General features: G+C 38.0%; 1 protein-coding gene across 1 annotated transcript in view; it reads left to right on the top strand.

Annotated features, from left to right (window-relative positions):
• Positions 1 to 25,143, top strand: part of LOC309549320 (ephrin type-A receptor 3-like) — a 308,452-nt gene extending 283,309 nt beyond the window's left edge. The window contains exons 14-18 of the mRNA XM_082249514.1: positions 11,725 to 11,934; positions 14,548 to 14,697; positions 15,423 to 15,616; positions 21,333 to 21,473; positions 23,505 to 25,143. Coding sequence (XP_082105640.1) covers positions 11,725 to 11,934; positions 14,548 to 14,697; positions 15,423 to 15,616; positions 21,333 to 21,473; positions 23,505 to 23,604 — 795 coding nt within the window. The 3' untranslated portion in view covers positions 23,605 to 25,143. The remainder of the gene's footprint in view (positions 1 to 11,724; positions 11,935 to 14,547; positions 14,698 to 15,422; positions 15,617 to 21,332; positions 21,474 to 23,504) is intronic.
• Positions 25,144 to 25,764: the final 621 nt, after the last annotated feature.

Here is a 25,764-nt window from a genome sequence, read left to right as displayed (position 1 = left end):
AGCTCCTCTGTGCACAGCCATTGCACAGAGTAGGCAAATATGACTTGATTGTTATTTAGAAAAAGTTATTTAAAAAAAAAAAATAAATAAGCTGAACCTTTGCAAACCCTTTTAAAATGGAAGGCAGAAGCTGACTGGTTATCATGCACAACTGCTCCAGTTTGATAAATTCCACTCACAGTCTTTTTCATTAATCTTTTTTACACAAAATTTTAATAGCAGAAGTAGAAAAGTATAACAGTTGATGGCAGTTTGACCTGCAGTTTCATTCACTGAAATATAATAAACAAAGCCTATTCCTATAACTACCAATCAAAATGTTCTTTTTATCCATACATCTTCTAAGCTGCAATAGACAGATGGAAGATAAAATCTGCAGATTTTTTTTTTTTTTTCAGATACATTTTAGGGTCTACATATGAAAGGGTGTAGAAGAAAGTCAAAATGTGTCAGCAGAATGTAGTGAAAACCACGGGGTTATGAGGAAAGTGCAATTCTCAAGATGCTGTCTCATGTTTTTTTATGTGACCAGCGCAATAAACTCACATCCAGTGTAGCAAAAGTAAGAGGCACATTATATTCAATGAAAGTCCATGGAATCCACAGCAGGAGCTTCTCTCAGAGCAAAAATAACTGCGCTAATGTATACTCAACAAGCTGAAAAAAGAACTCAAGAGAGATCCAGAACAGAAGTTGCAGCACAATAATAGGGCTCTAATTGATTGAATGCTCTTGCAAGATGACCGAGAAAGGCTCTTAGTTTTATAAGTTTAGGGAAGGGTGAGAACCTGGAGCTCAGAAAATGAAAGAATATCCTTGGAGTCAGTCAATGTACTGAGAACAACAAGACTAAAATGGAAAGTAAAGTAGCTTCAGTACAAAAAAAAAATTATATATTTTATGTTGTTTCTTTGTTCTTGGAATGATTTACTGAAGCAAACTGCTTGAGCAAAATGAATAATTTTGAATAAATACAATTAAATTTATCATGAACAATTTTGCCACAGGCCGAGCTGTGTTTGAGACCTACCTCAACTTTCAATAGGCACAAAATGCTTCATATCCCCTATAGTTCCTCCCAGGAGCCCCCGATTTCATCTTCAGTATATTTATGAGTACATTTTCAGGGTTTCTTTTCCCAATACTAACAATCCAACTGTAGGGAAAATATCAAAATAAAATTAGATATGCTGTTATCTACATTTCTTGCAGTGCTTTTCATCAGTAAATATTGGCTGGAAAAGAGCTAACCTGGCAATCTGGAACACTTGGAAGTAGTAGGGTAGAATCTGTGGGCTGGGGGTGGGTAGTGTGTAGCAAGCTAAGTAAATAGATTCAGGGTTCAGTGTACAGTTTGAGGAATAACATTACCCATGTCTTGAATAATGCTTTTGAATATGGTTCTTCCAACGCTGTATCTTGGCCTAGGCCAACAAGGCCCAGGCCTAGAGCAGCATATTGCAGGGGGGCAGCACAGAAAGAGTCCCCTCCGGCTTACGCTACACTTTTATTGAAGCACCAGTCTTATGGGGCAAACTGGGCCTGGAGAGAAATCAGTCTAGCGCCCCCATATGTGGGTGGTCGATGTTCTGCAACTGTGGGGGGGGGGGGGGCGCTGCTTCTAGTTTTGATTACCTGTGGCAGAGGAGCTGCTATATATTATTAGTGACATACCATAGATATCAGCTACTGGTAATCAATATTGGAGGTAGGTGTTAATGTTTATACAGTACCTGGGTAAAACGAAAGCTACGCTATTTGGATGAAATTTGCATTGCACTTACCTAGCTGCCAAAGGGCTTTTAATCTAGGGATGGTGCAGACACAAAGGGATACAGACATAGTCACCTGTACCTGGCAGGTAGGTAGTAGGACTCTCCTGCAATCCTTTGCTTATGTCAGTTGTACATATTAAGAGATCTTCATTTTATTTCTATTAATTTGCTGATAAATAATATAGATGGATTTATTTGTTCCTGTCCCCAATCCTTCCTTTGCTCAATGCCTGGACCACCTAACCTTATCACTGTGCTATATGTTTTCTGCTGCATCCCTGGCATGGTTATATCCTCTAAGTCCTCTTCTCTTCTAGAATTATGGGCAACACTTTTTTATTTTTTATTTTGGATAGAGTAAGGGAGGGTTATGGGTCCTGTCAAATTATTTCTTGCCATCCATGTCCCATCCATGTCCCATTGTGGAGATTTCCCTTAATTTCCTGCCCCATAGCCAAACAGGAAGTGAGAGAAAATCTCTTCAATTTAAGGGAATCCATTGCCCCCCCCCCCCCCCACATCCCTCAGAGCTAGTGTCCCCACTGGAAAATGTTAGGGTGGGTCGTAAACAGGAAGGGGTGTGGCCTTGACCGGAAGGAATGGGTCATATTTATATTAGGAGGTGCACGAGTTTAGTCAGGCCTAGGGCAGCACAAAACCTAAATATACCACTGGGTTCTATAACAGCCAATATTAAATAACTCGGTTTCCACATGTCATATCTGACTACCATGTCCACATTCTTTGTCCAACGCATGATATTTAAGGCTACTGCAGATATCTAACAAACTTTTACACTTATTAACTAATGTTAATAGTAGCTATTTGGTAACTAATCGTTTAGGATCTTCCTGTTTTTGTACATTGGCAGTTTTAGGATACACATAAAAAACAAACAGATAATGACCTTCCCTTGCTCCCTGTAGGGAAGAGTAGCATTTTGCACTTCCTAATTCATTTTTAAGGTTATACTTTCTGTGGCAAGATGGGTAATGAAAAACCTAGTTTCCTGCCATCTTCATCTCATGTTGTACAGTAGCTATGAACAATGATAAGCTAGGTACCCTGTCTGTCACTGTAATTAAAGAGCAAACATAAAAGGCTGAAATATTATCAGCAGCTATGCCATAGGTTTCCTTAAAAAAATGACAATGACAGGCATGGGAGCTTACCTGTCACTGCAGACAGGCTGAATCTGAGCAGCACTATATCATTTTTTTTTCTTGCATTCAGTAAAACGTAATGACGGCCCTGACACTGATATTTAAAGGCACAAACTAAAACTGATAATATTCAAGGTGATGTGATCATATCCAAAGACATTTTTTTTTCTATGTAGCATTCACATCCAATGGTGAGTTCCTCCAAATGCATCAGAGAGCCAGCTACACCAGCAGATCACATACTGTATAATTATTACCATTGATCAGAGAAAAACGTCCAACTTATTTAATTGTTTTTTTTTTTTTTTTTTCAGTGGTGGTATTCAAAGCTTTGTAAGTACACAATAGTATACACATAAAATGAGATTGGGAACAGCTGAATCATAATAATTGATATATTAACCGGTTGCCGACTGAGCACAGTATATTTACTGCGGCAGTCAGCCCCGGCCAGGCAGAGTGACGTAGATCTACGTCACTCGCCTGTCACTGGAATTGGAGCCAATAGTGGGTGAAACTGTAAAAATAAAAAGAAAGCTCTGTTTGTGGGAAAAAAGGAACGTGAAATTCCTTTAGGTACAGCGTCGCACGACCGCGCAATTGTCCGTTAAAGTCACGCAGTAAAAAATCGCAAAAAAAACCCTGGTCAGGAAGGGGGTAAAATCTTCCGGGGCTTAAGTGGTTAAGCTAATAGTTTTATTTAAATCTCATCAGTATACTTCATCCTTCTAACATAAAACTATAAGAAGAGACTACATTTATTCATGGATGAGTACAGAATACAACACTTTATTTTTTGTGCATTTACAAGAAGACATTGAAAGAAGCCAGCGTAAATAAATTGTGCCTTGCTGACCTCAGTCTCTCACATCCTCATTCTTCTTTCCTGCCGAACACCCAGTCATAGTAGATTATCACTTCTTGCATTAAATCAACAGAGTGGCAGCTGTAATGTTTGCCAGTTCTACAGTGGCAGTTTCATGTTTTCATGATATATACAGTATACTGTGTGTGTGTGTGTGTGTATATATATATATATATATATATATATATATATATAAAATATTGTCAAAAGTATTGGGACACCTGCCTTTACGCACACATGAACTTTAATGGCTTCCCAGTCTTAGTCCGTAGGGTTCAATTATGAGTTGGCACACCCTTTGCAGCTATCACAGCTTCAAATCTTCTAGGAAAGCTGTCCACAAGGTTTCAGAGTGTGTCTATGGGAATGTTTGACTATTCTTCCAGAAGCGCATTTGTGAGGTCAGGCTCTGATGTGGACAAGAAGGCCTGGCTCTCAGTCTCCACTCTAATTTATCCCAAAGGTGTTCTATTGGGTTGAGGTCGGGACTCTGTGCAGTCCAGTTAAGTTCCTCCACCCCAAACTTGCTCATCAATGTCTTTATGGACCTTCTTTTGTGCACTGGTCCTAATAATTTTGAGGAAGTGGGGTTATGGTGTGGGGTTGTTTTTCAGGAGTTGGGCTTGACCCCTTAGTTCCAGTGAAGGGAACACTTAAGGCATCAGCATACCAAGACATTTTGGAACATTTTGGAAAATGTTATGGCCCCTTCCTGTTCCAACATGACGACTGTGCACCAGTGCACAAAGCAAGATCCATAAAGACATGGATGAGTGAGTATGGGGGGAGGAACTTGACTGGCCTGCACAGAGTCCTGACCCCACCCTGATAGAACACCTATGAGATGAACGTTCATGTGCGTGTAAAGGCATATATATATATAGTTATATATATATATATATATATATATATATATATAAAACTTCACAGGTGAGTCAAACGGCACTACGGTGCTTTTCCAGTGCAAGCAATCAGGTCACCCCAAAGGCCAGATATAGAAATGTGATCCAGGGATGGTCTACTTAAAAATTTATTGAAAAATATTCACATACAAACAAGTTGAATATCGTTCCATAAACAACAGTTTCAAGCTATAAAGCTTGTGTCCTTCTTCAGGAACGGGACAAACATGAATGTTACAGGGCCATAGGTAGCCCCTAAAATCCATAGATGTGAATTGTTCTATATGGGTGGGGCATACTTGGTCTGGGAAGAAGAGCTTTAATGTGTGCTAAATAGGTTTAGTTTGTGACTGGTAACAAGAACCATGATTCGCAGTGAAGCAAAAGTCAGTGTACGTGACCCCTACATCCTGGGTAAATGACAGTACATTACAAGCATGCTCCAAACACCAACTGATTAAGCTTATTCAAAGACCATGCATGCACAATGTGCAATCTCTCTCTCCCTAAGCTCCACCACTGCTGCTACAGTGGGAAAAATCACAGATTGTGCACGTGTGGTCTTTGAATTAGTTCAGTTTTGGGAGTGCTCCTGTAATGTTCAACCATTTATGCAGAATTGGAATTGGGATTGGGGGGGGGGGGTCCTAGGATGGGGGGAGTTTTGATGGACAAGCCATAAAGGTAGGAATGAGCCAAATGTTTCTGGGTTTGGTTTGATGCAGAGATGGCAAATATAACAAAAGTTCAAATCCCCAGTCCTAATCCTATTGAAGTAAATCGGAGCTGAGAGATAAATCTTATAAACCAATCACCATTTTCTAGGGTAATAGGCAAGGGATTTCCTTGGCAACAGAAGCTGGGCAGTGGCCTAGGGTACAAGTACCAATAAAAAAATGTTTTTAATGTATCATTCAGAGAGGAGAAGATCTTTTCAAGCGACTTAAAAGGCAGCATTGAAAATACAAAAATCCTTCAAATGACACGTTGAGGGGATGGCTTAAAGCTGTACCTGGTTTCACAGAACATTATAACTCCCAGGCCAGCACTAGACCAGTGACACTGTATGGTAACATCACACAAATTGTATGTGTAATATTTTAGTTTATTTTCCCTTTATTTTTATTGGTTTACATGAAGAAGCAGTAACACAATATGATTGATTGAAAGAAAATGCTTTAATAAGTATATTTTTCAAAGAAAATAATTGTTTGGTGTTAGTGATAAACCATAACTAAGCACCAAACGTAGCAGGGACAATACAGCTAAACTACAGCTAAATTGCTGTAGTTATTTAAAAGTATATCAGAGTATGATATTTCAAAGACAGCAGCCACAATAGACTTGCTACACGTTATGCAAGCATTTGTACTTGGTAGCTAAGTTAGAAAAAAAGATACGTCATATGTGAATATGAAAAAAAAAAAAAAAATCTTTATTATGTCACATTCAAGAGCTATAATATGTCAGGACATTCTGCACACCATTTAGGTGTTTTTATTAGACCACAATGAAAGATGGAGAGACTTGGCAGGTGTCGTATGTGACTAAATTAGAGTAAAATTTTCCAGAGCCATGAACAAGAAAAACAGAACTGATTTGTTAGGCAGTATCTGAAAACAAAAAATGTGTGTCTTGCTTCAGGGACTGAAGAGTGAAAAAGTTTACTTTTCTAGGTCATTTTGGACAGGCTACAATTTCTTAGTGGCTGATTATACATATTGTATCTGGGAATAAAAAAAAAAAAAAAAGTGTCTATTTGTTTTTTTGTTTTTTTAATTTAAAAGAAGGGCACAGGGATTTGCAGCACCCTTTTAGATGGGCCAATATTTCTGAGGGAGCATACAAGCACATGGCATTTGAAAAAATGAATAAATACACACATATATATATATATATATATATATATATATATATATATATATATATATCAGGAGACTGACAATTAAAAAGTGTTACAAACATGTATTTTAGGTATTAAACCTTAGGCCACAATTTCCAAGAGAAAGGGCAAGCACATTGCATGTACAAGTACAAAATTAGTTTGAGAGACTAAAGAAGAAAAAGATTTTCACCACTTCTATGGTCAGGCTGCAATTTCTAAATGACTGAGCCGGTATAGTGCATTTGCAAATTAAAACTGAGTGTTGTTTTGTGTTATATTGAAGATAGAAAACATGAAGCAATTTGCACCACGCCTTTGAAGCTTTTGTTGGATAGACCAGCGTTTCTGAGGGAGAGTACAAGCATATTCCACCAGCATAAAAAAAATGAGTGTGTAATTTTGGAGACTAAAGATGGGAAAAGGTTACGGGTTTGCACCACAGATATTACACCTGTATAGACAGGCTGCAATTCCTAAGCTGCTGAGTGTGCATAATGCATCTGGACCAAAAAAGTAAGATTCTTTTTGGGTACAATTGAAAACATAAATATTGAATAGTTTCACCACACTTTTCACGTCTTCACTGGATTAGTCCACAATTTCTGTGAGCAGACTGCATCCGCAAGAAAAAAGTTGGCTTCTATTTTCACAGACAAAGTAAAGAAAAATTGACAGGTTTGGTTCTAAGCTTGTATTGCTTTACTGGCAAACAACCTATTCTGATGGAGAGAGCAAGTAAATTGCAGCTAAAAAAAGCAATTATTTTATTTTTGCATTCCCAGACAAATAAGGAGAAACAATATAAAAATGTTCAACACTCCTTTTGGACAGGCAGATAGTGTTGAGGTAAAAAGTAGGCATCTTGAAAATGTATTCTATTTTATTTTTTTTATTATTTAAAACAAATATTTTAAGTGATTTCACATACACCTGTTAAGCCTGTATGGATAAGACCTTTATTTCTGAGAGATAGAGCAGGCAGATTTCCTCAATACATGTAAAATTAGACAGATTCATGGCAAAGACATAATATAAATATTGTACAGATTTGCTGCAAAATATATGTTTTTAACACACAGCATGTAATTTGTATGGATTCACTTAACAGAATCTTATCTGTTACCTTGGGATACAATTTGGAAGCCATACCAAATGAAAATGTATTGTTTACAAAAGCATTTTATAAAGTATATTGAATTATTTGATGAACTAAATCACTTTATTTAGGAGATCATGGGGTTTTTGAGGCAGAGAGTAGGCATATTTGTATGTCCAGAGACACTGGGGTAATTTACTAAAACAGGTGGAACATTTGGTAAAGCTGTGCATTGTAGCCAATCAGCTTCTAACTTCAGCCTGCTCAATTAGGTTTTGACAAAAAAAAAAAACTGGAAGCTGGTTGGTTTCTATGCATGGTTGTACCAGATTTTGCACTCTCCAAGTTTAGTAAATCAGCCCTACTGTGTAAATATCGTACACATCTAAAGCACAGAATCTCATCCTGTTCATCCACCACAAGTTACTGGAGAGGGTGGAACCCAAGTCCTTGGGGTTGTTGAGGGTGACAATCTTCAGCTACCTCCCCCACAGCCACTTATAACTACCAGGGTTTGTGAGGGATGAAACCCACCCTTGGAAGTCTGCCATATGTCCTTCTCCTCCTGAATGCGGCAACAGAAAATATACTCCTCCTCATTCCCCTTCTGTACCTGCTGAGGCCTCACAATGAAGGTTGCCAGGATATAGCAGGCCTTGAGGCACCAGGAAAGCCTCCTCTTCCTCCTTTTGTGTGCCTCCAGTGCCCTGTCTAGAGTCTTTACAGTCTCTGCACTAGTAAGGAAGACCAGATTAATTTTGACTCTGATACCTGTATTGTTACAGCTCATTATTCCAATTTCCTCCTCAAATGGTGATAAAACAGTGCATGCATGAACATTTTTTTCAAAGAGCAGACAGCAGGTTGGTGCCATTGCCATCCATAACTTTTCCTGGCACAGGGTGTCATGGGGTTAACCACCTCTCAACCTGAGATTATTTGTCCCAATGTGGTTGTTGGTCTAAGGTATACCAGATTCAACACTGCATGTATCATTATAATTTTGCCTGAGCCAAAACCCCAGCATTGCAAGAAAAATTGCTAGCCACTACGCTTTAGTTTTTGTCCAATCCTTAAAATTGTACTGATAGGTTATCTGGCTTTGTCCTGATGTGGTTCTGCCCTTAGCAAATGTGTTTGGGATATTTATTTATATCAGCGGCTTTCAGTTGAATTTAATACTTTCTGCATTTAACATTTCATGATGCAACAAGGCAACAAGATAAACCTGCCGAGGGTATGAGATAATCAGTTTCTTACTACCGTTCATTATAAAGAATGATTGCATCAGTCACCCTACCTGCTTGGTTGGTTATTTTTCTGTACATTGGGTATATTCCCCAATGTGGTGCATCCATTTTCACTGCTTCATTCCCTATATTACTTTGGGCCATTCTCATTTTACTTTGTTACAAAGCTTGACTTTGTGACTTCATGCTCTATTCGCCAGGATAAACACAAATGCGTAGTTTTGCTCTCCCCCCCAGAGCCAAGTCTCTGCAGATTCTTTTATGCTCGGAGTTCATGCATTGTATATTTTCATGATACCATCAATGTACTGTGCGCAGAGCCTGATGGTAATGATTCCTTAGTGAGATGAAGAATAAGTGGCAAGAGTGTCAGGGTCTGGATGGAACATTGTGTGCCATCCAAAACATCAAAATATTATGATGTTGCTTCGATTTCAAGAAAACTGTTTTTATTATAAAAAAATAAAAATAAAAATCTCAATGCGATGTTTGTTTGTGCAGCACTAATGCTGTGCAAACAAATTGATGCAGGGTTTCTGTAATAGTGATTAATGTACCCCAAGGGTTACTTCCTTCAGATTCAGATAACCCTCCCCATCAATTAAACTAACAAGCAAATCCTATATAAATCTGCACGACTTCACTGTTTTAGTTATTTTAGGAGAATAGATGATGATTTGGAAAGCATACACATTTTGATAAAACTGCAAAATATTAACACATATCAGGATTTAGAATAAAACTGACATACATGGTCATGGTTGTTGTAAAGGAATACTTATTAAAATATAATAAACAAAAATTATCTTCAAGCTAAACTCCATGCAACGATCATAGACACAAATTAACGCAGCTCTGTAATCATTAATATATAATTAAATTATTTAATATTTACACCATGAAGGAGAGTACATATCAGATAAAGACCTGTTACATAGCCTTTGGCAGTTTCTGTACAGCAGGGCTGGAATGTGGAAGTAAGAAGCACAAGGAGCCAATCAGTCATAAGTTTATAAGAAGCATAACATAAAAATTAGCTCATCATTGTGCTGCTTCTGCTTTCACAGTCCAATCACAGGCTGGGGCGGCTTTTCTGGCAGAAGAGAAGTACTACAGGGAACAGCTCAGATTTGAAAGTATATGTTGGAACAAAAAGTTCCTTTTTATTTTACCCTTATCCTAATTTTATCTTTGCTTTTGGCTGGAGTTCTAATTTAAGTCTTTAACTTAAAGGTTAGTATACTCACTGTGCTTGATATTATTTGGCCAGTTGCTACCTAATATTACCTGTTGATACTCCATCAAATCCATTATTTTTTCACTTCTTTGAGGAGGAGACATCATTGTTTTTGAAATCACACAGCAGCATTGTCGCCGTGTGGACAAGGCAGTCTTAAATAGACATGTAGCTTTAAGTTGAAGTGAAAAAAGTTCTAGGTATGGTTTGTATTGTAAAGCTAAATAGCTCCAGCTTGGATCAATGAAATTATACATATTCCATATCTGTGGGATCCCTCTGGAAGTTTGAAATAACTGTAAGTGTCACCACAACTACAGTAATTGCCAGGTCTTCCTGGACCTGTGCAACGTGGCTGCCCTGCTGCATAGTAACTGCACTGGTGTCATGCAAAGTGCTACTAGCTGGTCAATATGGAGATCATAACATCAAAACCCTACCTCTCCACCCCATCCATTTGGAAACCCCTTGTATTGAGAAACATGTGAAGCATTCTCTGTTTAGGGGCCAAACAGAGTGAATAATATCCTGTGGTTATTGTGCAGAAGGGTAGCATGGGATCCAAAAGACTTTGGAGTTCATTGCAGTAACAGTGACTACTACAGTGATTTCCAGTGACATCTACAGTGATTTCCAGATTCCACAGGTATAGAATATGCATACTTTCATTGTTCCAAGCTGGACCAATGCACCTACAGTATGCAATAGAAACAATGCCTTCAATTCAGCTTTAAGCAGTTGTATCAGCATTTATTTATTTTTTTTGGAAAAAGGTTAATGGCATAGCAACACAGGATGACCATTGTACGTACCCCCCCACCAGTGTAATATGATTTGTTCAAACTACAAATTGTCACTTTTGCTGGACCGCTTGGCCTGTTATAGGAAATGGAAACCATATATCAGGAGTTTGGTAAAAAAAGGTTTGTGTTAATGCTATTGTCGGATTGCAATATATGTTTTTTTTTTGACAATTGCTCCAGTTTTAAGTTGAAAAGAGCAGGCTCTAATATCAGAGCATTAACAAAAATACGTATTTCTAGAATGATTCCTTGTATATAAAAGAGTCTGATCCTAGCTGTGAACAGTTTACCTCTTTAGCTTTATTTAAATAAATAGTGCAGGAGGTGGGTGGTACCACTCACTAATACTGAATAAAGTAATTTAACTTTTCTTTACGTCTTCTACTAATGTGCTTATGGCTGCATCCTTCATTATCCCAAATTTCCAAAATAATATATGCAATTTTCTAAAACATGTAACCATAACTTTTTACTTATTTGTAAAGATGATCCTACCTTTTCCCGATTCATGCATCTTTGACCATGCTGTCCCTACCTGTCTTGAAAATGTATAAAATGCTATTAAAACCCATTCCTTTAAAAAATCAGGTGTGGTCAAGGCATTAACACTAAAAAGTGAATCTTTTCTTACAGACCACAAAAACATTGTGCCTGAAATCTTTAAAGTTGTAAAAACTTTTAAATACTTTTGGTGTGTGAGTTGGTTATCTCCAAGAACTGAGAACAATGTCAAATTTCTATCTTGTAGAAACATGATGGCCAGTTCACAGTGATACAGTTAGTAGGAATGCTGAGAGGCATAGCTTCTGGAATGAAATATTTATCAGATATGAACTACGTCCACAGAGACTTGGCTGCCAGAAACATATTAGTCAACAGCAACTTAGTCTGCAAAGTCTCGGATTTTGGTCTTTCCAGAGTCCTCGAGGATGACCCTGAAGCAGCGTATACCACAAGGGTAAGTTATACAAAAAATATTTACCATACTATTACATGACATAAATTCACAAAATAATTGGTAAATTATTCCTAAACTTTACTGTTCCATTCTTATTCTTTTCCCTTTAAATAAATGATAAAGCATTCAGGATAATGAAATATCTTTGCAAATCAACCCCTAATCTGTAATACTTTGAATAGGTCTCATACTGTAACACGACCAGGACAAAATGTTGGGGGAAGGCAGTATACCTTGATATGTTTAGAAATTGAGATAGACATAACTGGACCATCGAAAAAAAATCAATATATGAACAAAAAAAAAAAAGAATAACATGCAAATAACATAAAAGTAGTTCTCTGATATCCTGTTTGGAAAGCCAAAACTGCAAAGAAGCTTGCCACTGAGCTCCATATTGCAACCATCTTGTGAGAGGCTGAAAAATGTAGGAAATATGTTATATGAGCATGCAAATGATTATGTACAGAATCATTGGTGTTTACTCGAATAGGAGTGCAGACAGCTTTTTATTTATATGGCCAGCTGTTCCTGCCACCTGCAGCTCCCCGGGTGGCACACTAGTGCAGTTTTCAGCCTCTTGCCATTCATGTACATGAGGCCTAAGGGTTAACCTGTTGTTTTCACTGCTCTATAATTTATCATTCAATTTACAGTTCCTTTCTTTATTCCAACAAAAACCTGTTAATGCAACTGCTCCATGAAATGTCACCAACTCAAAATAAACTTGTTGCAAAAATTACTTTAATTACTGTAGCACTCAGCATTAATAAAGCAATTAGTTTTTTTACCTGTGACTACAACAGTTGTGAAACAAATAAACCTAATACAGGTATAGACAAACGTGAGCAATAAATATATGATGCATGCAATTTACGTTTGCCTATTATTTCACTATTGTGGTAGGCACACATGATTAATTGATTGTTTTATTATTGTTAATGCTACAGTATTAGAAGAAAAAAAAAATCACTATCGGGGGATTTACTAAAACTGCTGCATTCAGAATCTGGTGCAGCTGAGCAGAAATCAGCTTCCAGGATTTATTTTTTTGTCAAAGCTTAATTGAGTAAGCTGAACTTAAGTTTGAAGCTCATTTACTGCCATGCACAGCTGCACCAGATTCTGAATGCACCAGTTTTAGCAACCCCCCCCCCTCCCCCTGTGTAAAATTGTAAGCCATAGGGTCATATAGCAAAGTCACTTTAGCCCCCTGCCCTCACTTCCCTCCATACGCTTCAGAAATCTGTACTATTCTGAAATGTAGCTCCAGATAAATAATTCCAGAATAAGGCCCTACATGATATATATTTTCATACCTAATGTGTTTCCCAAATTCTTTCTTTCTAAGTTATTAGGTGTTTAGAGCAGTATGTGCTGGTAGTCCGCAATCATCTAACTGTTGGCCATATCAATAATGAAAAGGAGGCATCCGTCCCTGATAGATAAACAAAAATTGCCAAATAGGCCAGAAGGGGAGGAGGTGGGATTTTGAGTGATGCCAGAAATCATGTAATCAATAGGAACAATGTTAAATAAAAAGTTACAAATTTATAAACACAAGTTAAAACATCCCCACAAAGTGGGACTCAAATGACAAACGGTTAAAACAACCACATAAGCAATCAAACCCATGTAGCACATCACAGCATGGGCCTGACAGTGTTGGTGCACAGCAGAGTACAGTCACATTGGTTTTTGTCCAAAGCCCCAACACGTTTCAACTTATCCAAGTCTTCTTCAGGGGGATGCTGGACAATAGGATAATATTGATATCTATGTGTGTACAGACCAGTGCTCAGGCAAGACTTAGAGTCATATAAAGTACAGCTTTGTATCCCTGTGAGAGCAAGGATACAGATGGAGCCCAAATCTAGCCCCTGTAGGAGGCACAGCTTCACCAATGACACTGATTAGCACACACAGGTCTATCATACAACCACCATGCAACTTCAAACAGCAAAGGGATGTGCTGGTAGTCACATTTCCTCCCTGGGCTATAGTTATGTCTTTGCTTCCTTCCTGAATAGCGCTAATTTATATAGTATGCACTGTATTTCAAATACAGATCCTCTTTGTAGAAGCACTCTGCTAAGCAGTATTTCTGTATAAAATAGTTACATAATGTAATATGTTAGTATTTTAGAAAAAACACAATGGAATATTTTGGTTGGTTTTATCATGCTACTGACACATCCACATTTGCGTATGAACAGTGCTCCCTTATATTATTCCATAAGTTAGCTGTTTTGAAGTGGCACCCATTATTCAGTAGCAGATTTCCCTGTACTGCCCAGTGAGTGTTGGGCTGTTCTCTCACTGCAAAAACAAAAAACTGCATTAGTCGAGTAAAATATTCTTCTTTTTTTACTTAATTAGGTTGGAATTCTTACCTAACCATTGTTAGCAATCTGTATTACATTTCCTATTGTTTAATATTCTAATTATGTTCAGGTGCACTGGTTTGTTGCATTCTGCACCCAGCTCCCTGACTGTATTATACTATGGAATATACTGGAGATAAGAAATCATTGTAGGAACAAATAATGCTTATCTGGTTCTGTGGTTATTTGTTTATGTATTATATTGATGGTTCATGTTCTTTTCCACTAGGGAGGTAAAATCCCCATCCGATGGACAGCCCCAGAAGCCATTGCCTACAGGAAATTTACATCAGCGAGTGATGTATGGAGCTATGGTATTGTGATGTGGGAGGTGATATCATATGGAGAAAGACCTTACTGGGAAATGTCCAACCAAGATGTGAGTTATGTAATAAAATATCTTATACTATTTTTACATTTTTTTCAATTGAGGGAAAAAATAGAAGAAGCAATTCTCATGCTGTTTGGTAACTCTCAATCTGTTTTGCTATATTGCGTACTTCTACTGCACCCATCAAGGCCTGGAATACAACGGCTACATGCAGCAATTTGTGATCGCATTGCCAGTTACATTGTAGATATTTTTTCTAAAACAAGAACTGAATTTACACGTGACTGTAGGTTTTAACTGGTGACAGGATCACTCATCTAACATCACTCATAGACTAACTCTCTGATATTTTCTACATCCACAGTAAGGAATATCAAATAAAAAATTAGCACATATAAAGCAACCTGGTATTATTAAATAACGTGCATTAATGTAATTATTAGCTTTATTATTATTATTTTGGAATGGTTCTTTGGAATATTGAAAATAATTTTTTGTCAGCATTTATTTTATATGAAAGAATGAGCAACTTGGATATTTATGTTTCACGTTGAGTGGGTTTTCTATTCATATTTTACATGCAGTGAATATCTCTAATCAGTATAGAAAAAGGTTTATATTCATCAGCACAATTACTAATCACTTCAAAGGTTTGCACCCTTTCATGAAAATGAACATGAAAGAGCATTATCTCCTCTATTTAAAGCCTTCTGTATACTAGTAGAAATGAATGAGCCTGGCTGAACAATAATGGATTTTGTATTTTTTTCTAGGTAATTAAAGCAATAGATGAAGGGTACCGCCTGCCCCCTCCTATGGACTGCCCTGTAGTGCTACATCAGCTTATGCTGGACTGCTGGCAGAAGTGTAGAAGTGACCGGCCTAAGTTTGGTCAAATTGTAAACATTCTGGACAAATTCATACGCAACCCAAGCAGCCTAACCGAGCTAGCCAACAGCTCTACATGGTGAGATTTAATTACTGTTCATTTATACTGCTACTATTCACTGTTGTTAATGTAGATTGTAAGTTTATACTGCAGAGAATTATATACACAAAATAGAATCCTTAGTGGAACATTCTGATTTTGTGCATCTAGTTATCGCATTGTGCAAAACTAAGAGGACAATACAATTCATGAATAATTTAACTGCTATTTAGGTGATTTATACCACTTCAATACTGGGCACATTTACCCCTTTCCTGTCCAGGCCAAGTTTCAGCTTTCAGATCTGTCGCACTTTAAATGACGATTTAGCGGTCATGCAACTCTGCACCCAAACTAAATTTTTATCATTTTATTTCACACATCTAGAGCTTTCTTTTGATGGTATTTAATCAACACTGGATTTTTTAATTTTTTGCTAAATAAACAAAAAAAGACAGAAAATTTACAACATTTTGCAAAAAAATAATTGTTCATCATAAATTTCAGCTAAAATTTATTCTGCTACATTTTTTTTTTTGGTGAAAATAACCCAAATCAGTGTATATTATTTAGTCTGTAGGAAAGTTACAAACTTTGGTATACATCTGAAAATTCATCAATCCTGATGTTCTGAGGCCTGAAAATGTCAGTACAGATACCCCCCATTGACCCCTTTTTGGAACGTAGAAAGTCCAAGGTATTTAGAAAGAGGCATGACAAGTTTTTTGAAGTTGTAGTTTTTTGTCATAATTTTCTGGAAAATGAAGAATTTACATTTTTTTTTTTACATACAGTCACCAGTGCAGTACAGCATAATCATATAACTGGTGTGCAGTGATCAGAGATACTAGCTGGTGACAGTACGGAAAAAAAAATAGTAAAACATTTTTAATTTTTATTTTATATATATTTTTTTCTTCATCTGATCACTGTGATTAATCACAGCTAGCAACACCATTTAACACAATGGATGGCTTGAAAGGAAGCCATCTATTGTTTACAACTGTCATGTGACCTGATGTGGTTGGTTACAGTGGTCATATGGTACCAGCAGTTGGCCGCTACAGTGATCTGTCATTGACTGTGTGCGAGGCATGATCCAGGAGGATGTCACCCAGATCAACAAGAGGCCCCTCTGGCCTTTAATTCACTATAGGCTGGGCGGAAAGTAGTTGAACAATTTCTGTCAGTTTGAACGCCACTTTTGTTTTCCTAAAGTGCACATGTGCCCAGGCTTTGGACATTTCTATATTTCTAACAAGCAGTAAAAGAGATTTAAAGTAAGTCTTCACTGGTTTCTATAGCTACAGCCACTGTGGTGTAAATCATCCTCAAAGATTACAACAAAGACTTTTAAGTTAGATTGCAGTCAATTTGTAAACACCTGCTGTTAGTTTACATTAGAAGATGTACAGACTGCCAATTCTCTTCTGCCAGAGAGGCAGAAGTGGAAGATGAACTGTGATTTATGTTTCTGTTGTGAACTTGAGAATTAATACTTCCACAGAGCCTACAGCTAAATGAGGACTTTTTTAAAAGCGCATTTAATGTTTGTTAATATTATGCAAATATTAGAATGAAAGTCTTGCACTAGCCATTTACATTCATTTTCTCAGTGAAGCTAAAAATCCAGGAAAAGTGTTATAAACAGAGAAGTTGCTTGGCCCTCCTCTGAGCCTTCTGCTGCTTAGACCGGTTAACAAAGCTGGCAATTCACAGCAAGCCTGTAAAGTCAAACTGGTAAGAAAGGGTACAGTGGCCTAGAGTTCAATTTTGGCTAGAAAAGATACATATAATATTTCATATGCAATATTTCATACTTACTGAATTAAACAAATGAAAACATTTTTTTCTTATTCTGAATTCAATAAAAATATATACAAAACACTTTTTCCTTAAAATAAGCCTACCGAGTATTTCATCTGTGATTCCAAAAAGAGATATGGAAAACATGCACTGTAGGAAGTCACTGAAGCAAGTGTTGAGAAACCATTTTTTATAACATAGATGTTTAAACGTGTCCTCGAGCCTCACTAGCGACTCACATTTATAGATCTCCTCACAAGGGCACATGCAAATTCATCACTTAGTTAAATTCATCTGTATTTCTTAGCAGTAACCCAATCACTGTGGGAAAGGCCTGAAGACAATATTAACCTAACACTTTAACTAGAGAAAAGAAAACTGGCATGCAAGTGAAAACTGCTTTCTATATTGAATATCTTTATTTTCTATTTCTTCATTCTGCAGTGACTGAATGGTACAGTTTGTGAATGAATGATAAACTTTGACTGCTATGGGTAATGGCTTCATTTCTGCTCCAGTTTTAGTACATTGACCCCTTAAACCCTCCTGATAGATGTCAACAAGGCCCAGCTTCAATCGTCATGCTCCTGCAGAAAACCAAGGGAATAGTGTAGTTGGTCAAAGCTGAGTACCCATTGTCCCTTCACGAAGAAGGATGCATTTGTAGGCAATCTGTGTCTGATAAGACAGCCACGCCAGTACATATAAAATGCAACTAAGATAACTTCTCTGTGCCTATTGGAGTGTTTATCAATGTTAGTCAAAAGGACGGGGGAGCAAAGCTGCTACCTTGTCTATGCCTCATTCTGTCTTACTTTGTCTCTGCTTTGACTTCATAGTTTCCCAATAGGAGGAAGGGTGCAGATCATGTGCCCTTGTGAAATTCCCTTTTATGTTCTTTTTTTTTATTTCTATGTAACCAAAATGGTTTAGGTGGTGTTCAGCACGAGTGAACCTATAGTGGTCAAGGAAGGTATAGCTGCGCCTAAATTTGAGGTGGAATCAGGTTAAGCTATAATGTATCTTTCTCTTTGCTTGGGAGAATCTGAAGGATTCTTCATGTTAGAGCATGGTTACCCTACAAGTGAAGTAAAATGAGCATTGATGATAAAAAAAGTGTTAGATAAACATAGCATATAGTATACAGGTGCATCTCATAAATTTAGAATATCAACAAAAAGTTAATTTATTTCAGTAATTCGATTCATAAAGTGAAACTCATATATTTTATATAGATGGGTTACACACAGAGTGATATATTTCAAGCCTTTCTTTTCATTTACTTTTGATAATTATGGCTTTCAGCTAGTGAAAACCCAAAATTCAGTATCTCAGAAATTCTGAACATTACATAAGACCAATAGAAAAAAGGATTTTTAATACAGAAATGTTGGCTTACTGAAAAGTATGTCTATGTACAGTATAGTATGCATTCAGTACTTGGTCAGGGCTCCTTTTGCATGAATTACTGCGTCAATGTGGCGTGGCATGGAGGTGATCAGCCTGTAGCACTGCTGAGATGTTATGGAAGCCCAGGTTGCTTTGATAGCGGCCTTCAGCTCATCTGCATTGTTGAGTCTGGTGTCTCTCATTTTCTTCCTGACAATATAGTGCCTTGCGAAAGTATTCGGCCCCCTTGAATTTTGCGACCTTTTGCCACATTTCAGGCTTTAAACATAAAGGTATAAAACTCTATTTTTTTGTGAAGAATCAACAACAAGTGGGACACAATCATGAAGTGGAACGAAATTTATTGGATATTTCAAACTTTGTTAACAAATAAAAAACTGAAAAATTGGGCGTGCAAAATTATTCAGCCCCTTTACTTTCAGTGCAGCAAACTCTCTCCAGAAGTTCAGTGAGGATCTCTGAATGATCAATGTTGACCTAAGTGACTAATGATGATAAATAGAATCCACCTGTGTGTAATCAAGTCTCCGTATAAATGCACCTGCACTGTGATAGTCTCAGAGGTCCGTTTAAAGCGCAGAGAGCATCATGAAGAACAAGGAACACACCAGGCAGGTCCGAGATACTGTTGTGGGGAAGTTTAAAGCCGGATTTGGATACAAAAAGATTTCCCAAGCTTCAAACATCCCAAGGAGCACTGTGCAAGCGATAATATTGAAATGGAAGGAGTATCAGACCACTGCAAATCTACGAAGACCTGGCTGTCCCTCTAAACTTTCAGCTCATACAAGGAGAAGACTGATCAGAGATGCAGCCAAGAGGCCCATGATCACTCTGGATGAACTGCAGAGATCTACAGCTGAGGTGGGAGACTCTGTCCATAGGACAACAATCAGTCGTATACTGCACAAATCTGGCCTTTATGGAAGAGTGGCAAGAAGAAAGCCATTTCTTAAAGATATCCATAAAAAGTGTTGTTTAAAGTTTGCCACAAGCCACCTGGGAGACACACCAAACATGTGGAAGAAGGTGCTCTGGTCAGATGAAACCAAAATCGAACTTTTTGGCAACAATGCAAAACGTTATGTTTGGTGTAAAAGCAACACAGCTCATCACCCTGAACACACCATCCCCACTGTCAAACATAGTGGTGGAAGCATCATGGTTTGGGCCTGCTTTTCTTCAGCAGGGACAGGGAAGATGGTTAAAATTGATGGGAAGATGGATGGAGCCAAATACAGGACCATTCTGGAAGAAAACCTGATGGAGTCTGCAAAAGGCCTGAGACTGGGACGGAGATTTGTCTTCCAACAAGACAATGATCCAAAACATAAAGCAAGATCTACAATGGAATGGTTCAAAAATAAACATATCCAGGTGTTAGAATGGCCAAGTCAAAGTCCAGACCTGAATCCAATCGAGAATCTGTGGAAAGAACTGAAAACTGCTGCTCACAAACACTCTCCATCCAACCTCACTGAGCTCAAGCTGTTTTGCAAGGAGGAATGGGCAAACATTTCAGTCTCTCGATGTGCAAAACTGATAGAGACATACCCCAAGTGACTTACAGCTGTAATCGCAGCAAAAGGTGGCGCTACAAAGTATTAACTTTTTTGCTGAGTTTGCTGCACTGAAAGTAAAGGGGTTGAATAATTTTGCACGCCCAATTTTTCAGTTTTTTATTTGTTAAAAAGTTTGAAATATTCAATAAATTTCGTTCCACTTCATGATTGTGTCCCACTTGTTGTTGATTCTTCACAAAAAATTACAGTTTCTTTATGCTTGAAGCCTGAAATGTGGCAAAAGGTTGCATAGTTCAAGGGGGCCGAATACTTTCACAATGAACTGTATCTCTCAGATTCTCTATGGGGTTTAGGTCAGGCGAGTTTGCTAGCCAATCAGGCACAGTGATACCATGATTATTAAAACCAGGTATTGGTACTTTTGGCAGTGTGGGAAGGGGCCAAGTCCTGCTGGAAAATGAAATCAGAATCTCCATAAAGCTGATCAGCAGAGGGAAGCATGAAGTGCTCTAGAATTTCCTGGAAGAGGATTGCACTAACTTTGGACTTGATAAAACACAGTGGACCAACACCAGACGACATGGCTCCCCAAATCATCACTGACTGTGGAAACTTCACACTGGACCTCATGCAACTTGGATTCTGTGCCTCCCACTCTTCCTCCAAACTCTGGGTCCTTCATTTCCAAATGAAATGCAACATTTTCTAGTCAGTGAGGATTTGTGGAGCTATGTCATCTGCTGGTGTACTTTTACTTTAACTATCCAAATTGCTACTAGTTCTGATGACCTAAGGGATTCCCCTAATTTGCAGGGATTTCCTCTCACTTCCTTTTTTTGACTATGGGACAGAAAGTGAAGGAAAATCTCCCCAATTGGACACAAATGGCAAAAAAATAAAATAAACTGACAGGGGATATAGCTTACTCCATCCAAATAAAAAAAAGTATTGCCTGTAGTTCTACTGTAGCCTTTAAAATGTATTCAATCAATTTAATTTACTTGGCTTCTTTTCAGGCAGGATCCAAGCATAACTGACTCATTTACAGTCACCAGTGTGGAGGAGTGGTTAGAGGCCATCAAGATGAACCAATATATGGAACACTTCACAATGGCAGGATATGTTACCCTAGACTCAGTTCTGTATCTAAGCAACAGGTAGGAGCCAATTTAATGTATTGATGCTGTATTATAAGCATAGATGCATATATAATACTCTATAATTGATACAATATATATATATAAAAGTGAAAGTGGGTACACCCCTCACATTTTAGTAACTATTTTATTATATCTTTTCATCTGACAACACTGCAGAAATTATAATTTGTTACAATGTAAAGTAGTGAGGGTACAGATTGTACAACAGTGTAAATGTGCTGTCCCCTCAAAAAACTCAACACACAGCCAATAATGTCTAAACTGCTGGCAACAAAAGTGAGTACACCCCTAAGTGAAAATGTCCAAATTTATGCTCTTCCACCTTCCGTTTAAGGATACCCAAAAGATGCCCAATAGGGTTTAGGTCTGAAGACATGCTTGGCCAGTCCATCACCTTTACCCTCAGCTTCTTTAGCAAGGCAGTGGTCGTCTTTGAGGTGTGTTTGGGATTGTTATCATGTTGGAAAACTGCCCTGCAGCCAAGTCTCCAAAAAGAGGCGATCATGCTCTGCTTCAGTATGTCATACATGTTGGTATTCATGGTTCCCTCAATGAACTGTAGCTCCCCAGTGCCGACAGCACTCATGCAGCCCCAGACCATGACACTCCCACCACCATGCTTGACTGTAAGCAAGACACACTTGTCTTTTCACTCCTCACCTGGTTGCTGCCACACACGCTTGACACCATCTGAACCAAATACGTTTATCTTAGTCTCATCAGTCCACGGGAAATGGTTCCAGTAATCCATTTTCTTAGTCTGCTTGTCTTTAGCAAACTGTGTGCGGCTTTCTTGTACAACTTTAGAAGAGGCTTCATCCTGGGACGACAGCTATGCAGACCAATTTGATGCAGTGTGCGGTGTGTGGTCCTAGCACTGACGGGTTGACCCCCCCACCCCTTCAACCTCTGCAGCAATGCTGGCAGCACTCATACGTTTATTTCCCAAAAACAACCTCTGGATATGACGCTAAGCATATGCACTCAATATCTTTGGTTGACCATGGCAAGGCCTGTTTTGAGTGGAACCTATCCTGTTAAACGGCTGTATGGTCTTGGCCAACGTGCTGCAGCTCAGTTTCAGGGTCTTGGCAATCTTCTTTTAGCCTTGACCATCTTTATGTAGAGCGATAACACTAAATTTAACACACCTGCTCCCCATTCACACCTGAGACCTTGTAACACTAACGAGTCACATGACACCAGGGAGGGAAAATGGCTAATTGGGACATTTTCACATTTTAAATGTGGACATTTTCACTTAGGGGTGTACTCACTTTTGCTGCCAGCGGTTTAGACATTTATGGCTGTGTTGAGTTATTTTGAGGGGACAGCAAATTTACTCTGTTATACAAGCTGTACACTCACTACTTTACATTGTAGCAAAGTTTAATTTCTCCAGTGTTTTCACTTGAAAAGGTATAATAAAATATTTACAAAAATGTGAGGGGTGTACTCACTTTTGTGAGGTACTGTATATATGTATATATGTATATATATATATATATATATACACACACACACACACACACAGACTATATATATGCAGACCAATGCAAATGGGCACGACGCACTGAGCATGCTGATGATTTTGGAACGTGAATGGCATGTACAGATTCCTAACCTCAGCACTGTCCAGTCCAATAACAGGGCCAAATGATCTTTGGACGGAATGGCTACAAATTCCACACAGACATACTCCAACATGTTGTAAAACGCTTTCTCAGAAAAAAAAATCTCTTAGAGCTGCAAAAGGAGCACTTAATATTATTATCTATTATTTTGGAATTGTATGCCCAACAAACTTATATAGATGTGATTGTCAGGTGTCAACAAACCTTTGGCCATATTGCATACATGCACAGCTTGAAGACGCTTCACTCTCTTTCTTTCCTTTGTGGCTTGGAGTTGAAGTTAACTTTATCATACTTTAGGGTAGAACATAGTGAAATGTGTATATGTAAAAAGTGATCCTCTTGCATCATTTGTGTATACAGTACTCACTTTTCTTGTCTCATCTTCTTTCAGTGAACTCAGCAAAATTGGCATCAACTTAGCTGGCCATCAGAAGAAAATCCTGTCCAGCATACAGAATCTCCAGGCACTAGGGACTCATGTGCAAATCTAATGGCACACTGGTGTTTACCATGTCCTTGATACTCTGCAGGAGATGTACTGAGCTTTACCAGAAGCAGTACAAGCTGCCATTACAGCTGACCTTCCAATAACACAACTACTGCAGGGAATAATAGTCTCTTCCCAATGTATATCAGTGGGAAAAAAACGTCTGGATTTCTGACTACGGTGCCTTTGGACAGGTGTTTGGACAAATAATATCAGTGTGAACTCAAAGCCACATTACACACTGTTAGAGTCCTTTAAGCTGAATTACTCTTGATGGTACAATGTAGTGGAATGTGTCTGTGTAAACAACAATGGTTTCAAGTGACGCAGTGTTTCTATGTTACAAGAAAATGGTATTGGACTGATTAGTGCATAGGATCTTGTCCCACATTGTCTCATTAAGAACATCCATCATTACTGTTGGACACAGTCAACGCTAGTACTTTATGGTATTCCTAAGCAATGACTATATTTATCATCTAGGGGGTGGTGTACATCACAAACTTTCTATGAGTAGTTGACAGATGGAACTTCTCACCTTTAAACCATTCATATACCTTTACTAATAATTATTTCTACTAAACGATCCCATCTACCGCGATGAATAGCTTTAGAATACATAATATCTCCGCATAATTCTGACTAAACAATGCACAGCCCCTCATTCTCACATCTGAGACTTGTAGTCTTCAGTCTACTGCTCCATCACTCCACATTGTCAAGAAATTCAATAAATCCATCTAGCATTTGTATTCTACATTAATAGTTGTGTCTTTTAATAAAAGAACCACAGAGCACGTGAACAGAACTTCTCCCATTTAATGCATTTGCGTAATGTTTTTATTTTTAATCAAGCTCAAGGATTTCTTCGCTCTTAGCTAAGCCTCTGTGCTTCATTGTCTGAAGTTCAATGCCTAGGAGTCTGCGTTTTCTACCCACTCACATGGAAGTGGAATTCAGCATATTTGAAATGTCTCTTTCATTCCAGCTCCATAGGTGCAGCCCATGACACAAGAATGTTACCGGTTTTATCGTTGAGACAAAATGACTTTTCTTTCATGGAAAAGACGTCAGGGTTTGTGTGTGAAAACAATGACATATTTTGTGACACAGCTACGGTGACATAGTGTTTGTGACTCCATCTTGTTCGTGAAAAAAGTTCTGAGATGTATATAGCTGTCGAGAAATTTTGTAAAGCAAACACATTGTAGCACAACTCTGCTTTTGTTGGGTTTGTACACAATGATGTGTTCATTTTGTGTGCCATAATTAAATGTTATGCCCTTTTTCGTTATGAGGGAGCGGACTTCTCAATATGCGATGCAATTGATTCCCCATCCAACGGAGAGGCTGGTTTTGTATCAAGCTCCTCCCACTGCTTGGTGTCGTGTACAGAGCCGAAATGTTCACCTGATAGGACGAGAACAACTTGTACAAACCACAAAACTATACCAATGTGGGCTGTTTTATGTATAAATCTCTATATATTGTAAATATGTATATATATATTTCTTTTGAATGTTAATAAAACGACAGAACCATATAACACAGTAAAAGAAGGGTTCGTTATTTATGTGCTGAAATTTTTTAAAGTAAACCATCATACATTTTTAATGTCAATAAAAGCCTCAGGTAGATTTATATCTGATGGGTAATTCGTTTAAGTGTCTAAGTATAGGAACGTGTTTTGCTTTTTCGAGAAAGACAGGATTCTCACTATGACAACAAGACATCCTTATTACTTTGTTCTTTGCTAAAATGTTCTCACACTAAAAGGAAGCACCAGACAAAAGACAAACTGCAATTACCTGTCTATGCGAATTTGTATTTTAAAATGTGCCCTTTTTATTTTTGTTTAAAATAAAAAATGTAATATTATGCAGCTTACCAATCCTTAAGGGTCAATTCACACTATGTAAAATGTCTGTCACCTCAGGGACACACAGGAAACAATTGCTTCATGTGTTTTCCATTTACACTGCAATGCAGACATGCTGCATTTTACTGCAGCACACTGGCCCGAATCGCACTGCAATGTCAGGCAGCCCAGTGCCCTGCCGAACAGTGCTGTGAATGAGTGTATGTTTTGTACTATACAGAAGAAAGATTGGGTGTCTGGAGGTCATTCAGCACCACACCCCTTATGTAAACATGAACATGGATA

This window comes from Pelophylax lessonae (genome assembly GCF_965119305.1).
Source record: "Pelophylax lessonae genome assembly, chromosome: 3".
In the NCBI taxonomy this organism is placed as follows: Eukaryota; Metazoa; Chordata; class Amphibia; order Anura; family Ranidae; genus Pelophylax; species Pelophylax lessonae.
Note: the sequence above shows the minus strand (reverse complement) of the source record. Positions and strands in the feature narration are given on the sequence as shown.